The following is an 18,614-nucleotide window of genomic DNA, read 5'->3' on the forward strand; positions in this document are numbered from 1 at the left end:
TGTGTTTGGAAGAATACAACTCACGCTGAATGCCAAGAAGATGGATTGTCATTGGGATGAGAAGGAAAGCAGTGTGTTAGTCTGAAAAGTGACATTTGATGTTTCTATTTTATTATGCACTAAAGACCATTGTTCAAACAGACTAACAAGCCCTGTCTTTACATTCCTCTTTGATCGTTAAAGACTGCCATGTAGCCTATATAAATGATTTAGATCAAAATAAAAGAGGCACATATAAATGCTGACTTCATGTTAAATAATTAGATGCTTATGCTCAATCCTTCATTCTTCAAACACCTAAAAGTATCCCATCTTTGATGCTTTTATAAGTACAAGAAATACTGTCTGGATTCAAAAGCATGTATTCTTATTCCAATAACATTTTAATGACATAATCCATTGTAACCAGGTACAAAATTTCTGGGCCAAAAGTACCCAGTTCAAATCCACTCTATGAAGATGATGGTCAGCCATCTTCAGCCATCTTCTCTGTACTTTACAGAGCCATACTTCTCCCACTTCTACAACACAGCAAAATGTGGTCAAATTGTCACCTCTGTCACCTACGCAACACACAGACAGCACCTCTATATAAACAATCATTCTGTGCGATTACTGTGCTAGCCAAAAACTTCAGTGAGACTGAGAGCCAGTGCTCTGGACAGAGCCACTTTGTTCACCTAGGCATTTGCACTCTTTGTTATGGAACTAGATCCAGAGATCGCCATGGAACAAAAATCTCAGAATCAGAAAAGATTCCTCTTTGAGTAAGAGGGATTGCAGATGCAGTAAATGAATGAATGATACTGATTCTCCCAACTGGCAAGAAAGAGAACCAAAATTCAGTATGGAGATAGCTATACACAAGACAGACCTTTACTGCTTCCTTGTTATCTCTAATACCCATCAGCCATTTGATGAGGATTAGGGAGGAACTTGTGGCTATCCCTTCCCATAACCCCTGAGGATGCTTGACATCTGCTTGACCCCTTTGCATGTGACCCAGTAAAGGTCCTTTGCCTATGGATACATAACACAAGCTCCAGGCACTTCAAATATGCTATTCTCATTGTATTTGTACCTAAGAGGCAAGGTTATGGATAAGGAGAAATTATGCTTCTCCCAGACAAATATTTTACTGCTTTTTCAGATACAATAGAGATTCAAGTACAATAACAACTAAAATCATGATGTTGCCATGAGAAAATTGCCATAATTTCAAGAGAATATAAGACTGTGAAAGCAGTATCGTTTATAGAAAAATTTTCTACAGACCATTAATTGTAGTCCAAATAGAACCCTATTATTTTCAATATCCAATTTTCTGTTTTCATGGCTTCCCCATATAAATCTAGAACCTCCAGGCCTGAAAAGAAATGACATTACTGCCAAATGGGAAACTCACTCATCATTAAGGGTAATCTGTTTAACTCTCACTATGGAGTCAATTCAATTGAAATTCATCTCAGCACCAGACACAATGATGATTACCCCCCAAAAAAAAATAGCTGGCAACTACAATATTTTAGCCTTCTTTGGCATATTTTCTTATCAAGATTTATCTTTGCTAAATATTAGAAAAAGAAGCACATACAAAAATAAATGGATTTCCTGATCCTAGATTTCAAAGTGAAACTGTACCAGATTGTTAAATTCTCGTACAAGTTTGGCCAATGACTTAGCCTACATTCATAAAGTGCTTATGGGTTAGATGCTAGAGGTGGTTTAAGACACATAACCACTGACTCAGTTTGGTTCCATAGAAAGCTTCATAAAATGATAAAGGTGAAAAGAAAAAAAATTGAACATAGCTAAATGTCAGGTGGTCACCTTCTGCACCTAGCACTACTGAGGTAATTACTGAACAGCACGGTACTACAGTCCTTGGTCTACTAACCAAACACTGTCTATGACAATGCCCTGATGTTTCCATTCTGTGGCTGCTTCACTCAGATGCTTCTGTCATTACATCTTCATGAGTCTAGATTATGTCAACAGAAAAGTCATCTAGACTACAGGGGAGCTGACCAGTGATGCCACACTTCACAGTGAGGTCCCAAAGAAGCAGGAGAGCCTTCAGTCTACCCCTCTCTCCCTGGACTTTTCAGCAGATCTCTGATAACTAAGGGCAGGGTACAGTATGGTGGAACAAATGTTTCTGTGTAGGCGGAGCTTTGACATACACTCTAAAGCAATCTACACTGCATATTTATGCAACAATCCTTGACACTTTCGGGATCTTTTGTTCTCCTTTGCAGTGAAAGAGGAAGTAGCTGCTGTCTGGGACTTTGTGGACTCTCTGACATCTTTCCTAGAACCTTTGTCTATCTAGAGCTTTCACTATCTATTTAAGCAACATGAAAAAGAAAAGAATGTTAAGCTTTCTCACTTGCCTAGGTCAGTAACATAAATGGCATGGAAGAAGAAGATGAAGGAGGCCATTGTCATGTGAAAGCATCATGCCAGATGCAGCGTGCTCTAGAATGTAGGACTGCCAATGGTCCAGCAATGGGTGGTAACTGAAGGCTAATGCAGACAGTGTGCAGCATCTAGCTCCTTCCTTCTGTCATCTTTTCAGCCATGCAGAGTAACACAATCTGGTTCTCTCTCCATCTCCACCCATTTTTTTTCTTTAGCTGACTACATTTGGCTAATCATTTGTTCTCCATCATATGCTTTAATAGATTATTAAGCAGAAAGGTCATTTGATGATGAAATGATGGGATATCTTCAGCAAAGTCATCCCCTCTTCTCCAAAAGAAAACAGCCAAGCAAAGTTGCTGTCTAACAAAATAGTGGTTTCCTGTTTCATGGAACACATACTCCAATCAGATTCAAGGATGTGGGTTAAACCTGTAGTTGGAGGCTTGGTGGGATGTATGGCATGTTAGTTGGTTAGGAAAGCATGAATACAGTGTAGCAAGCAGCAGGGGCTCTTGTTAGCAGCAGTGGGGTGGTAGACAGCAAATCAAAGTTCTTGGAGCAAGAGGGGCTTTACCTTTTGCAGTCACTGTGAGTGTAGCTGCACAAGTGGCTTCCCCAGCACTATTGGCTGCTCTGCAAGAGTATTTCCCAGCATGCTCTGGGTAAGCATCAACTATAAGCATTAAAGCCATGCCTGTGGACTCCTCAAAATGGAAAACTACATCTTTTGATGGTAGAATTGGCTGGTGGTTATGAAACCACTGGATTGCTGGTTTGGGAACACCAGAAACCCTCGCGTGAAATCTGACTGTCTCCCCGCTGTGCACCCTGAGGCTTGACAGAGGCTGGATGAAGATGGGCTTTTGGCCAAGGGCCTCCTTCTTAAGTGAAACTGATGGCGAGGCATGCCATTGGGAGTTTGATGTAAATTCTTCAGATTTGCTAAATCCTGAAAAGAAGCATGCAGTTTTTAATTCCTTTCTCTGTTTAAATAAAAACTCACTCGGAATTGTCTATTTTAAGTTTGCCACAGATTTCAGTGATGAGCTAGAATTCAATCCAATCCTAATGCTTTGCCAGTATTAAATCAAAGTCACACAAATTCTTGACCATTTTCCAGAAAGGCAATGTAGACAAAATCAGATTAAAGAATAAAGTAAACTCTACATCTCAGAAAGGCAATAGTGGAGAATACAACTAGATTTAAGAATTATTTTTCGCACTTTGTTTACAAATCAAACTTTTCTATTTTGTGAACCACTTTAAATTTGTTATTAAAAAAATATATATCTGTAATCCTTAAAATTAAAGAAGAAACTGAAAGTTTCCCCAAATTCTTGTTTTCCATATACTTCATATAGATTACATTTATTGAAAAATAACATGATTGTGTGTGAAATTCTTTCATGATTTTTAAATTTTATTTTAGTGTGTATGTACGTATGTGTGCATATGTGTGTGTGGTGAGTATGTGTATGTGTGTTTATATATAGTTATGTGTGGGGGATATGTGTGTGTATGTATGTATGTGTTTGTATATATATATATGTGTGGTGAGTGTGTGTATGTGTATTTATGTATATTTATGTGTGGGGATGTATGTGTCCATGTGTGTGTCTGTCTGTGTATATATATGTATGTATGTATGTATGTATGTGTTTGTGTATGTGTGTGTGGTATTTGTATGTGTGTTTATGTATATTTATGTGTGTGTGTCTATGGTGTGTGTATGTTTGTGGTGTGTGTGTGTGTGTATAGCTGAGGAACAAACTCAAGACCTGGAGCATGCTAGGCAAATGCCATACCACTGAGCCACACTCCCAGTCCATTGTCACTTTTGTTTTAGATTAAAGTCCTCAGTGATTGAGAAAGTTTTTCTGATTATAATATAACTAATGAACAGAGACATTAAGACACCTTAATAGTGGGGCTCTCAAAACTTAGGAGTCCCTTTATTTAGTCTTGGTGAGTGTATTTACCTTGTGGTCACATCTGAAACTGTCTACTATAATGCTGGTGAAATCAGAGTTCTGCAAACAGCATGTGAAGATGGTCTGATATCTATCCTAGCTAAGAAAGCAAATGTACCCCATTTCCCCCCAGCACTGTTCACTACAGTCTGATACATGCTGATTGATTGGGAAGCAGAAAAGCCAGTGGAGACAGTAATACATCACAAATCTTTATGGAGAGAAAGCAGGGTAAATAAAAAGGCAGGGCCCATGGGAACAAGGGGCAGAAACTGCGCAACATGGAGATTACGAATTAAATGAAAAAAATGAAGGACCAATGGTTTGTGTGATGTCCTTAGTAATTGTTACTAGTATTGTGAAAGTCTTAAAAGTTTCACTTTACCTTCCAGTCTCAGGGTGGCAGTGCTGGACACTTGGCCCACAGCATTATTAGCAACGAAAGCGTAAGTTCCTTCATCCTCTGGGAAGGCTTCAGCAATCTCCAGCTGGTAGGTGTCTTCAAACTGTGTCATCCTGAAGAACCGAGATGGTTTGATTTTCTTGTCTCTGCAGTACCAAGACACCTTCAAATCTGAAAAAAAAAAAAAAAAAAAAAAAAAAAAACAAAAAAAAAAACACATTTAAATCTTTTAAATGAGTGGAATCTTTTTTACTTATCTGTATGCACAATCTTGATTAGACCACAGACCATATTTCAATTTTTAGCTTAGTGATCTTACATTTTTCTTCAGCACACACCATGCCTGTTACTATCTGTCTCTCATCTTCAAGAACGGAGTATGATTCTAGGAAGATCCAGCTTGTTCAGTTGTTGAGCTAGTTGCAATGTTTCAAACTCTAAAGTCTTAGTTTTATTCCCTAGAAATGATTTTTTTTTTTTTTTTGAGACAGAGTCCTACGTCTCCCACACTGGCCTTGAACTTGCTACGTAGGTGACATTGACATCTGGCTTCTCCTGCTCCTGCCTCTAAAGTCCTGATGTTGGAAATTTCAGGCATGTGATACCATCCATAGCTGTTGGTAATATTCTTTTGAGGCATTGCATGTCGCGTTTTGTAGCTTGAGAAAGAGTTTATTTGTGAAACACTATAGGATCTGGAAATCGTGGCCAAGGAGTAGGACAGAACACGAGGAAAGTGTCTACATTAGCTAGCGTAAGGTAAATAACCACAAAACAGATCAACATCCCATCAAGCCTAAAGCGGACATCTTCATATCTATCCACTTTATTACCAACGAGCTGATGTCAAAAAGGCTTTAGCAAAATAGTTGTGTAGTAAATAACTACAACGGAGAGAGAAGAAACAACTCAGAGTTTAGGCATCTTAGCCTCATTCAACTGTTTCTCACACAGTAATTTGAGCCTTCCTCATAAAAAGAAAAAATACAACTCAAGGATGAAATGAAATGTTACTGCATCGTTGTACTTTAAGAGAATACACACTTTTAGTCAATTGTGCTTAGTGTCAGAACTGAGCCGTCTCAGTTTGGAGCACGGTTGGGGCACCATCTCTTTATCTAGTACTATGCTACTGAGTAGCCCATTCATTCAGAAGTTTGATGCCACTGTTGATCTATGAATGTCACCCCCCTCCCAGTGATAGCGAGTATGAACTACAAGATCTCCTTTCTAAGGAAACAATCTTCAATGTTCCCTAGGTTATAAGGTAATTAGAAAATGATATGTGGTGATATCATCTGCTAGATTTTGACCCAGGTCATGCCATCTAATCTCTCTGAATCATGGTCCTCATCTATCAGATAGGATAAATAAGAATTCATGGACTAAACACTGCATACAAGATCTGCAAGAGCTCAGTGACATATCACATGTGAAAGGACTCACAAGCCACTGAGATAAGAGAGTTGTTAAAGCAAACTGATGCCAAAGGAGATCAGTGGTGTCTTCGGTGAAAGGCTGAGGGCCTGTGATAGACAAATGGCACAAAGAATTACATAGCTATTCCACAAACTAAACTCCTGAGTGTGTGCACTTATGTGTGCGTTAGTGCGTGTATGAGCGTGACTGTGCCAGTATGTGTGTGTGCTAGTGCATGTGTGGCTGTGTGTACAAGTGTGTGTGTGAGTGTGCGAGTATGTGTGAGCGTGTGTGTGAGCATGTGCATGTGTGAGTGTGTGTATGCACGTGTGTGTGTGTGTGTGTGTGTGTGTGTGTGTGTGCGTGCGCGTGTCAGGACTACTAACAACCAATGCAGTAAGTGGAGAAAAAAAAATAAAACCTATCTTGGCAGAGCACACGCAGTCCATCTGGCTGGCCTGCCACGGTCTGTGCTGCTCACTGGCAGCTTGTGGCTTCTGTGAGGCTCCCTCCCCAGCCTCCCACTCCTTCTCTCACTCTCTTGTATCTGGCTCCTTAACCGTATCTTCCTACTTCCTGAATATCTTCTTGCTTAGCTACTCTTTTCCCTCTGCCCTGGGTCTCCTTGATAAAGGTCTCATCAACACCCTCCACGCTTCTCTCCTGGCCAGCATCCATCTATACCGTTCTGCCCAACCCAGGACTATTTCTGTAGACAGGCTAGATTGTGCTGTTCAGAAGCTTGTTGCTCCTGGATTGCAAAGAAGATCAACTCTAAATAAAGTTCAGGTACAAAATGGGGAGCACTCTGGTGTCTGGCCTTTGGCCTCTTGCCTATTCCTGCCATTACATTCCAACTAAATGTTAACTACCCGTGGATTCCAGGTTGTCACATTCAAAGTTTTCTGTGACTTATAAAAGCTTCCATCTCTGCATGTTATGCTGTGTGTACTCTGACTCTACTATGCCCTGTTCAGTGCACACACCTCCAGTTCTCTGACAGAGAACACTTAGTTTATATGACAGCGTTTGTGGCTGTGTGATCTAGTCATACACTTGTCCCTTCACCTCTTGGAAGGCAAAAGCTTCGTCTGGCCACTAGCAACATTTAGCAACTCAGCAGCAGTGGGGGCAATGCATGTGACAGAATAAGCTTGAAGAGGCTGCTTCAGAAACTAGTGGATACCTTTAATTTTTAGATGAATAATTATTTATTATTTATCTGTCACTCTCTAAGTCTCTAAATGGTACAGGCTTATTTCTTGTAGAATAAACTCTAGTAAGGAGCTAGCAAATGTTACGTTTAACACTTTTCCAAATTTCCTCTTCTACCAGCAGAGGGCACCAGAGACCTACAGCAGATAACATTTTTCCCAAGGAGACAGCAGCCCCGGATTGTTTACTCAAGCTTCAGAAAGTATTAAGGCTTCTTTCCTTTCTACTCAGAAAGTTTGGAACAAAGAAACTTGAAAGCTCAGAATCCTCTAATTTGTAAAAGGCATGATCCACTTTCTTAGGAAATACATGGCCGGTGATATGTTGGGTAAATATATTCGGTCTCAGGAATACAACTTCATTAATTTGAAAGTTTCTGGAAGGTAGCCCCATTTCATGAACATAATTTATATCATATCAAAACCATGTCTGTACGAGGGTACAGAAATGTTCACGTGTGTATAAATACTACCACACATAAGGAGTTAATGGGTCATAAAGGTAAAAGGTCTACCCTAATCAGACATCAATCATGCAGAAGTAATTCTTCTTTATTGATTTTAGAATTTTATAGAAGACTCAGAATGCATTTTTGTAACATTTAAGATAAAGCTATAATATGATTTATAGACTAAAAACCATTATACACACATCGTTATAATTATTGCTATCTAGTGACGTGTGTTTCTCTGTGTGTATAAATTTTCCTCTAAAATTTAATTCATTAACGTATTTACTATAGATATCATATATTTTATTCTTAAATGAAATGACTGCATTAGAAGAACATCATCAAGCCGCTGCCACACACTCATATTTAGCATGTCTCAAAAACTATGTTTCAAAGACACAAAGGCCATAGAATTGGCCTGCGTTTTCTATCCAGTGCTCGTCTCTAAGGCTTTAACAGATGGATGCATTCGCACCAGTCACTTGGGAGCCATGCCTACAGGTGCCCTACATACATCATACGTTAATTACACTCAGATACTGAAACAGGTCTATTAGGTTCTTGAATTTAGCATCTCTATCCCAGAGGAGGACACCATTAGGTCAGAAGATCTATCAAAATACTAACTTCTTTAGGAAAATAGCTGTTGGCAAGGCAGAAATTGGATTATCAACTAATGGAAGCAGCATAATAAACAAACCAGTAACTACCAAGCTTTGAGAATTCCCCTGTAGTGTTGCTACACACACACACACACACACACACACACACACACACACACACACACAAAACCCAAGAAAATGAAGAAGTATTTTTTTTTCAACTTGGGAGTAAAGCAATTGTTTATTCCTTTGATTTATTATGTGAGCACCTGAGGTCAGGCCATAGTCATACTTACACTATTTTTTTTTTAAGTTTTTTTTTCAAAGTCAAGTAAGGGGAATGGTTGGTGGTATTTGAGAAGCATGCCCACAGTTAACACTGAAAGCAGAGAGCTATGATTGAGTATTATAGACCAAGCATCGTGTTAGACGCAGCTTGGAGTTTTTCTTAACTCAGCCTTGTTGATAATCTGACGTGGTTGATCTTATTCACTTAACAGCCACACATTTCATCCATCACCAGTATTTTATTGAGTATCTACTATGGACAAGGTATTTTTCTTGGGCGAAGATTCCCTCACTTTTCTAGACCCTCTTCCCTATCAGGAGGCACTACTTTTATTTTCAAACACCAGGTTTTAGACACTAAAGCCCAATCCCTGCCCTTGTGAGATATACATCCTAAGATTTAATGTAATGCTATTCTCATTAGGTTCATAAGAGACAGGACCAAGGAAATCATATGGATTCACAGTTCCAATCTCGTCTCTGAATTTAAAGCTTGAGCTTTTGACCACAACGGGAAAAATACCTTCCACATGCAGTGTCCATAGACACACTATCTCACATATGAGTGCTTTTTCCTGAAGTCTATAAAACTGCTACTGTAATTAAATTCATAAAATAGAAGCTTTGTCATAATTTCCCAATTAAGAGATTAAAAATGTAGCCACAACCATAAGGAAAGTAGATGTTTTCTTAAAAATATTTGTGGGAAAAAAAAATCTTCAAAGGTTTTCAGAAGGAATAATTGTACCACCTTAACCATTTTCAAAGGTACAAACCAGTAGCATATATAATACAAAACAAAATGTAAATATATATATATACATATACACACAAAACAGTAGAATATATATATAATGATATAATTCTTAATTAAATAATTTCAATATATCTGCTGTTATATTTTCATTTATGTTCAAAAACATCACTTGTGAGAGATGTTTATGAGTTAGGAAAGGTTGAGAACACTGTGCTTTACACATCCTCTGTAAACTCCAGTAAGGACACATTTTTATCTAGTGCCTACCTGTCCCTGAAACTCGGCACTGGAACCGTGCTGGGCGCCCCTCAGAAGTAACTGTGTCTTGAAGTGGCGTGACAATGGCAGGCGGGTAAACTGGCATTTCCTGATCCGGAGATACAACTTCTGGAACTAAAGAAAGAGACCTTAGAACTTGTCAAGGTTAAGGTCCCACAGAGCCCTCCCGGCTGGGCATCACAAGAGAGTGCTTTCAGAGTTGGGTACAATCTATTGTCACTACCCTGGGAGAGTTTCTGACTGGCTTCTACGGGCCTCTTTGTAAGCTGGGAAGTCCCAGGGCCTTCCTACCTTCCACAGAAAGAGAAGCTGATGTTGTGGCTACTCCATAGTCATTCTTGGCTTCACAAGTATAGACAGCCGCATCCTCTGGGAAGGCCTCAATGAGCAAAAGCGTGTACTCCTGCCCGTCGTGGAGAAATTTGCACTTGAAACCAGTGGAAAGCAGCTGCTCCTCCTTGTACCAGGAAATTTTGGGCTGTGGTCTGCCTGATATCACGGCACAGAAGCGAGCGGGCTTGCCAGACTGTACAGTGACAGGCTGGAGTTCCTGCAGGACTTGGGGTGGTTCTGGAGCTGGAAGACAACGGCAGAAAACAGCCCGTGAAGGAGGAAGAGGGCAGCATGCATCTCTACACTCATTTGCGTCAGGATAGTTATGTGTCTAGAAACAAAACCTCAGTGTTGTGACATCTTTACTTGCTGCAGCAGATCAGAATATTCTTTGTGCTAAAAGGGATTTTCTTTCTTTCAAGGAAAAGAAATAACTTAGGAAAGACTTTTTTTAAACAAAAATGTTTCATGGAAGGTGCTGAGAGTATGTAATTATAACATCATCATTCTGGTTTGTTGCTGGGGCACACTAACAGACAACTAAAAATCTAGAATAATCCTCATATCCTACTTATTTTTAAAAGTCATTTGAGCAAGTTCCACAGTGAGGGGTCTTATCACAACTAGATTTGTTTACTTTACAAGTAGTTAGGTATTATGTATTAAGTCACAGTTGCTCTGTTACATACAGAGGCCAACGGGAGGCAGCCTGTAAGCATGGACTGGTTGAATATTATTCCTAGTTGAATATTATTCTATATCAGTGGAGTGCAAGTAAATGGATTTCACAAAATTTATCTTTACAGTTATGCTAATCAGTGTCTATTCTCAGTGTCAGATGAGGAGACCACAGATAGAAGATAGAGGTTGGCACCTGGCACTTCTTCCCTTCTCTGTGATTCCATGTCCCTACTACTACAGTAGAGGAAACAAAACTGGATGTCATGACAACTGCATCTCCCAGGGATACAGGGGATCATCTTTATGAGTCTTGAGACAACTCCCAGCACCCCTCCATCTGACTCAAGGGAGTTTTGCTTCAAGACAGCTAGGGGTGTGGCCAGGAGACAGGTTCTGTTTTTATTTTTTTCTTTTCTTTTCTTTTTTTCTGTGTCTAGATTAGGTTCAGGTCCTGACAAGCTTTAAATTCAGAGCTAAGGTTTCTAATGAGGAAAGCAGAGGCTTACTGGGACCCTCCTGAGGACTGTTAGGAAGCTCCTGAGAGCACGAACAATTCTACCTCCAAAGCATTGATCTTAGAGCCTGGGGTAGAGAGAGCCTCACGCCTCTGTGCCTGTGGCTCTCTAAGTACTCTCTGGTCTCAAAGGAGATCTTTGGGTTTTTCCCAAGCATTGCATTGAAGGCTGAAAATGTCTTCATTGCTTGTATAGTAGTGTTATTCACACTTTAACCATTAAGACAGACAACTACAACAACTTAATGCTGTGTAAGAAAAGCCATCTGGAGTATATTATAATTGACACATAGTGGATGCTCAGTGGTGTCAATCAAACAAATGGAGTTCTGGCCAGCAGGTGCTTCCTGGAAATGACATCTCAATAGCCCTATCAGCAGCTGTTCTCTTTTTACCACAGGGCTGATATGAACAGAAATGCAGTTATACCCAGATGAGTACCATGGGTTTGTTAGAAAACTCCCAGGCACAACTGCTGTATTAACAGCCTATGTTGAAGTCTAACTGCGTACCATTGACATAGAGAGTCACAGAGCTCCTGTTTCTGCCTGCCACAAAGGTGTATTCGCCCGCGTCACTATGTCTTGTTTCCGATATAAACATGCGGTGAATTCTTCTCTCCACCACATATTGGTGTCGTTCTTGAACTTGGAAATTGATTTCGATGCCGTCTTTATACCAGTGGGCATCAACATCATCTTCATTGACTTCAAACTCCACAACAGCACGCTGCTTCTCAATGACCTGTTGGCGAAACAACAATAAAGAAAACAGAGTGAATCTGATTTTAGTTCTGTTGATCCATTTCGAAAGCTTTCCACTTACAGAGCATGAAAAACATCAGCACATCATGGCACGACAAGTTGGCTGACTGTAGCACACTTTAATATTTTACTTCATATTTTGGACAAATAGCGCCCAAATCTCTTACGTAGGGAATCAAGCTTATACCCATACTAATGAAGGAGGCTGCCCAAGTGACAACTGTTTCATCTTTAATCGTTTGTGGTTTAATAAATAATAACTGAAATGATGGCATTTTATATCTGGGGGGCTTTTAATTATTATAGAGGTCATTGAAGCTACTCCTCAATCTGATCTCACATCATATGAACTATAACTTTATGGACTAGATAGCAAATATCATCCTCAGTTTAAAAGCGAGAAAACCAAGGTTCAGAAGTAGAAATTAAGGGGAAAGAAACTCAGCTAGATTACATGAGTTTTCACTGCAAGTGTTTTTAATACAATACAGGCTCTCTAAAGCATGGGTTTTGTTTTTTTGTTTTTTTTTTTTTTTTTTTTTAAAGGAAGAAAAAAATGATAGAGCTGAAGTCAAAATTAATTTCTTGGAACATATTCCTTCCTCCATTACATCATTTGGAAAGATCAGCACCCGCAGGATAAGCACTGTAAGCACACTGGATGGTGGAGTGTTTGCATGAGAATGGCCTCTATGGGCCTATGAGCTCTTATGGTCACCAGTTAGTGGAACTGTTTGGGAAGAATTAGGAGGTGTGGCCTTGCTGGAGTAGGTGTGTAGCTGGGGATGGGCTTTGAGGTTTCAAACACCAATGCCAGGCTGAGTCTTTTCTCCCTGCCTGCTGCCTATAGATCAGGCTGGAAGCTCTCAGGTACTTCTTCAGCAGTCATGATCATGTTTGCTTCCCACCATAATGATCATAATTAATTCTCTGCAATTGTAAGCAATTCACCAATTAAGTGCTGCCTTTAAGAGCTGCCTTAGTTGAGGCGTCTCTTCACAGTAATAGAACAGTAACTAAGACATATGGCAAAGGTGTCTGTTCAGCATCCTTGCTAGGAATCATTGTTCACACTGGAACTACTCTTAGGCCCACAGCAAGCATGCACAGACACTCAAACCCCGCATACCTCTTCATAGTGAAAAACCTGAGAATATGCTATCTCCTAGATTTTCTTGTTGATAGCTAATGTGTGAGTGTCACAATTTAAATTTTAGTTTGTGTCTGATTGGAGCTTCATGGTAAGTAGTCATTTCTTCAGTGGCAAAGTTTCTACAGCTGTTTTAAAAGTTTTATTTTATGTGTTTGGGTGTTTTGCCTGAATGTATGCTTGTATACCATTTGCATGCCTAGTGCCAGATGATGCCAGAAGTGGATATCAGATTCCCTGGAACTGGGGTTAGAGATGGTTATATATTGCCATGTGTGTGCTTGGAATCAAATCCAGGTCCTCTGGGGAAGCATCCAGGGCTCTTAATGACTTAGCCATCTCTGCAATGCATTTACAGCTGTTTCCTCTGCATCTCTCCTAATGAAAAACATTAGCTGTATAATGAAAGGACATAGTTGTTGACTGACAAGAGGCTGAGTTAACTGATGGCAGCATAAGAACCTAAGCCAACAGAGACAAGCTGATTTAAGTTTTAAAATACTGATTAGAAAAGTTAAAAGTAAAAAAAAAGAAGAAGAAGAAAGCATAAGAGTGAAGTAGGAATGACTGACGATTTGTCAAGAAAGTCAAGATGTAGACAATACCTGGACCTCCTTTTTAATGCTCCGGATACGGACATCCCTGCCTTCTACAAAGAGGTTAGCAGTTGACATGTTGCCTCCCGCCACCACTGTGTATTTCCCGGCATCAGACATGCGTGCAGATGGGATCAGAAGGCGGTGGACATATTTCTCCTTCTGAATTTTTATCCTGTGGAGGGAAGGAAATGGAAGCTTAGTGCATGGATTCAAAAGGAAGTTGGAATAGTTGGGACACAGCGAAGCAAAGTGACTGACCTGTCTGCTATCTGAAGCTCTTGGCCATCTTTCATCCACTGGACAGTGATATCAGGCTCAGAAACCTCACATTCAAACATGGCTCGTTTCTTCTCCAGAACCTTAATGTCCTTAATGTGTTTCCTAAATTCTATATGACGAGCTGGAAAACATAATGTAAAAAATTAGCATTTGACATCTTTATTGACATATAAATCACGTGCTATTTGATTTATCCTTTTGCAGAGGTATCTGATCCATAGACATGGGGCTGGATCCACCCCAGGATAGCTCTGAAGGTAGCCCAACTTAAAATCTATAAGCTTATTTAAACCATTTTGAGAATGGTTTAGAACTTATTTTGTAAATTTTTCATGTTGTTCTTAAACATGAACAAGACACTATCTTGTTAAAATGCTATGTAAAATGAACACATGCATGTTTTCATTTGGTTAATACATTATCATGGACATGTGGACCAAGCCAATGTAGCCTGGAGAAACCAAAAAGTTAGACAATCCTGATTTAGTGTTTAATTTAATGGCTTCCATGGTATACATTATATAAGCATCACCATAATTTTAAAACTATTTATTTTTTTCCAGAAAGAACTCAGACAACTCTTAGCCACCATATGCAAGAACATTTTCCATCACTTCTTCCTAGACAGAGACTAATGATCTACGTCTCAATAGACTTGTCTATCAGGGCTATTTCCTATAAATGGACTCATACAGTATGTGTTGCTCTGTGGTTAGCTTCTTTTATTTCTCATAATATTTTCAGCATTTACCCATTTTATAGCATGCACTAGCAATTCCTTTTTACTTCTAGTTACCACCCAAATTGGATGGACATGCCACATTTTATTTATCCATTCATTAATTGAAAGATTAATACTTCACGTGGTATATTTGATTTTTATTCCCTGCTGTGGCTACATCTAGGAAACTGTACCTTCCACATAAAGGGTGGCCGTCGATGTAGCTTTTCCAGCCACAAAAGTATAATCTGCAGCATCTCCAAAGTGAACATTCCTGATGTTTAGCGAGTGTGTGAGCTTCTTGGTTCTCATCTGGCACCTGTCAGTCGACTTGATCTCCACACCATTCTTTAACCATTTGTAAGAGATGCCTTCATAGTTTACTGTCACCTCGAAAGTTATGGTGTCTTTTTCTTCAGCGTTGATGTCTTTCAGCATGGATGTAATCATGATTGCTGCAGAGGAGAATAGAAATGAGACCCCTGAGTGTGCAGCGTAATGACATCTGGGTTGTAACGAGTGCAGAATGGAAGTTTCTAATGCTTTTTGTCTATGTGCTGATATGATTATAATTTAGAGATTGGGGGCTTTGATGCTGTCCATGTATGAGTGAAGACCACCTGAGGGGGGGGACATAAAGCGATAGACCCAGATCACTTTCTCAGTAGACTTCTGATAATATTGTAATTAGAAACTTTTGTGCAGATAAAGAGGCTAGCAGAGACTCATTGTGAGCACACAGTAGATGTTTTATCAAGAATGGTTTTAATAGATCCAATGATTGTGGAAAAAAGTGTAGTATTTGTAATAATAAGTCTACTAAATATTTAGATATGTGCATGTGCAAATCCATATCACATATCCATACACACACACGCTCACCCATACACATATCTATATACTTACGGGTCACTGTCAGGGTAGCACTGACTTGGTCATTGCCACAAACAAATGTGTATTCTGCTGAGTCTTCCGTGCTCGTGTTCATGATGATCAGCTGGTGCAGTTTCCCCTGCACGACTATCTTGAACTTTTCACTCATCTCGATTTCCACTCCGTTCTTTAGCCACATGGAAGGAACATTGAAGTGGGACACCTCACACTCGAAAGAGGCAGCTTTGGTTTCAGGAACCTCAATACTTTTCATAGTCTTCGTGATATGTAGTGCTTGGGAGGAAATCAGAAAGTAGCTCAGTTAATTCACTTTTAAACACAGACAAAGAAAAACAGAGGAGTAAATCCATCAGACTCCCTGGGGAAACAGAGGCTGCCAAACACTTACTCTCCACAAACAGCTTAGCTTTGCACTCCAGCTGCCCCACCACTGCTGTGTACTCCCCAGCATCTGAGGGGGAGATATTCTGGAGCATCAGCTTGTGGACCTTTCTCTCTGAGACCAGCCTGTGCTTGTCACTTGGCTTAATCTCCACGTTCTTATGAAACCATCTTACTGGCACTGTGTCATGGGAAACGCTGACTTCGAAGGCAACAGTGGCGTTTTCCAAGGCAGTCACATCCTTTGGTTTTTTAATAATCTTGACAGCTAACGAAGAAAGTTGGGAGAAATTCAGTGACACAGCTAACACAATGAGAACCAGGTTGTCTACCTATACAAGTTTGAGTCAACTTACTCTCAACGTGCAGCCTGGCACTGGCTCCTAGCCTTCCCAGTTTGAAGCCATAGACAGATTCATCTGCCATGGCGCAGTTTTTAATCTTCAGAGAATAAAGTGTCCCTTTGACTGAGATCTCATACTTGTCATTGGAATCTAAGACAACTCCATTTTTGATCCACTGGACCCCTTTGACATCTGGATGTGTGAGTTCAACAGAGAAGATGGCGTCCTGTGTCTCTGTCACAGTGAGGTTCCTCAGAGTCTTCTTAATTTTGACAGCTGTAGAAGAGTTAAGAGTTGGGTTTAGAGAATATCAATGATGGCCAGCAAGCCAAAGAAGTTCTGAATCTGGTCACTTCTAAGCCAGTCATCTTGGAAAAGAACAGCTAGCCAGCATTTTATAGTTCTGCAGTCCCTCATTTTAAAAGATATTTGGCAACCACTTAAAAACAATTCGGAGCTCCAGCTGGAAATAGACATTGTACAACGATTTGTCTATAATTCAGTGATACGAAGTTTGCTTCTAGTACACTAACAGCTTACTATACTGATTGGTAAAAGTGGAATGTGGTATCAGAGTGTCTGAGGCAGCTAGTTCATATAGCTCAAGCAATGGTTTTATAACAAACAAAAACATATCAGATGAAAAATTCTCATACAGGATTTATAAGGAAAAACTGACAAAGTAATGATGTTTTAAACTGAAGATATACGTGACCCTAAATGCTCACCAACTTGACTTTCACAAGGGTAGCAGTTAGGGCAGTAGCAGGATTTGGGAAAGGTGAGGCTGTCCTTGTGTCACTGACCTTCAACTTTTAGCTTGGCAGATGTTTTGGAGGTTGCCACCTTGTAGGTGTATTCTCCAACATCATCCAGCTTGGCAGCTACGATAATAAGCCTCCTTTTGTGGCCATCAGATTCGCTTCTGAAGTTGTTACTCAGAGCTAAGTGTTTTCCATCCTTCAGCCATTCTCCCTCAGACTCAGGGTTGGCAACTTCACATTCAAACACGGCTTCTTGGGATTCAGCCACAGTCTGGTCCGTGAGTGGCTTGGAGATGGCCCCCCCTTCAGAAGAAGCAGAGGACACAGGTGAGTCCCTTCAAGTATTCACAAACTAAATAAATCATTGCATAATCTCACATCAAATGTCAAATTGTAAAACATGATTTTAAACATAAATTTAGAAAGTACCAAGAAACTCCTTATTTTGGTATGCATGACTAGAAAGCAAAAAATATGCCATGCAAAGGTGGAAAAGGGTTTAATACAGAATTCTGAAATCTCTAACACATAGCATGCCACACAGACAACTTTCAATTCAATTTCTTATTTTTGAAAGCATGTTCTTTGGTCCTTTAACAATTATGTTCTTAGTATATGTTTGGTATTTGAGAAAATTTTGCTGAACAAAATGTCAAAGTCAATAATGTGTTTACTGTTTGCTTATTTGAGGCACTGCCTTCCTCTGTAACACAGTACAACCCTAAACTCATATGAATCCTTCTGCCTCAGCCTTTTGAGTCCTTGGAATTATTAGCATAAACCTATAATCATGTCCAGCATTCATGTGTTCTTAAAAGAAGCATTAAATATGTTTCTTATATATCCCAGATCATTGGCTCAAAAGTGCCATTTCTTCTTCAGTGTTTTCTACTGTAGTTTCTCCCCATCAGTGTGGGATGAGAGTCACTGCTTTCCTCTAACAGATGCTTGGGCATCTGTTTCCTCTAAACTCTGAATTCTTCAAGAAAAGACACACATCCACTTCATTTTTGTGTTTAGTAATATCTTGTCTATGGTATGTACTTTTAAAATACCAAATAAAATCACATAAGGTTTTAAAGCCTGCAGTTTTACACACTTAAGATGATATTTAAAATATCTTATAAAAAGCAAAGGACCTGAGATTTTATTTGATAGGTCTTTTATGGCCAACTCTCTAAGGAAATATTATGTCAGAAAGTATAAACCATGAGACTTTCACACCAATGAAAACACACTTTTACCATATGGACTGCTTATATACAAAAGCGGTTGAATCTGTGAATAGCACCCCAATTCCTCAACATTCAAATGTAATAAACCAAAAATATTAGTGATGATTTCTACTTCTGTATTGACAAGTGGACTATAATGATGGATCT

General features: G+C 39.6%; 1 protein-coding gene across 2 annotated transcripts in view; it reads right to left on the reverse strand.

The window, feature by feature from the left end:
* The window catches only part of Ttn (titin), a 269,037-nt gene that overhangs the window by 216,098 nt on the left and 34,325 nt on the right, over positions 1 to 18,614 (reverse strand). For both annotated transcript variants that reach the window (XM_076928942.1, XM_076928943.1), the window contains 11 exons: positions 17,275 to 17,535; positions 16,481 to 16,744; positions 16,132 to 16,392; positions 15,756 to 16,016; positions 15,044 to 15,304; positions 14,108 to 14,249; positions 13,856 to 14,021; positions 11,849 to 12,080; positions 10,100 to 10,384; positions 9,797 to 9,922; positions 4,780 to 4,968 (listed from right to left, as the gene is read on the reverse strand). In XM_076928942.1, coding sequence (XP_076785057.1) covers positions 4,780 to 4,968; positions 9,797 to 9,922; positions 10,100 to 10,384; positions 11,849 to 12,080; positions 13,856 to 14,021; positions 14,108 to 14,249; positions 15,044 to 15,304; positions 15,756 to 16,016; positions 16,132 to 16,392; positions 16,481 to 16,744; positions 17,275 to 17,535 — 2,448 coding nt within the window. The remainder of the gene's footprint in view (positions 1 to 4,779; positions 4,969 to 9,796; positions 9,923 to 10,099; positions 10,385 to 11,848; positions 12,081 to 13,855; positions 14,022 to 14,107; positions 14,250 to 15,043; positions 15,305 to 15,755; positions 16,017 to 16,131; positions 16,393 to 16,480; positions 16,745 to 17,274; positions 17,536 to 18,614) is intronic.

Source organism: Arvicanthis niloticus, chromosome 2 (genome assembly GCF_011762505.2).
Source record: "Arvicanthis niloticus isolate mArvNil1 chromosome 2, mArvNil1.pat.X, whole genome shotgun sequence".
NCBI lineage: Eukaryota > Metazoa > Chordata > Mammalia > Rodentia > Muridae > Arvicanthis > Arvicanthis niloticus.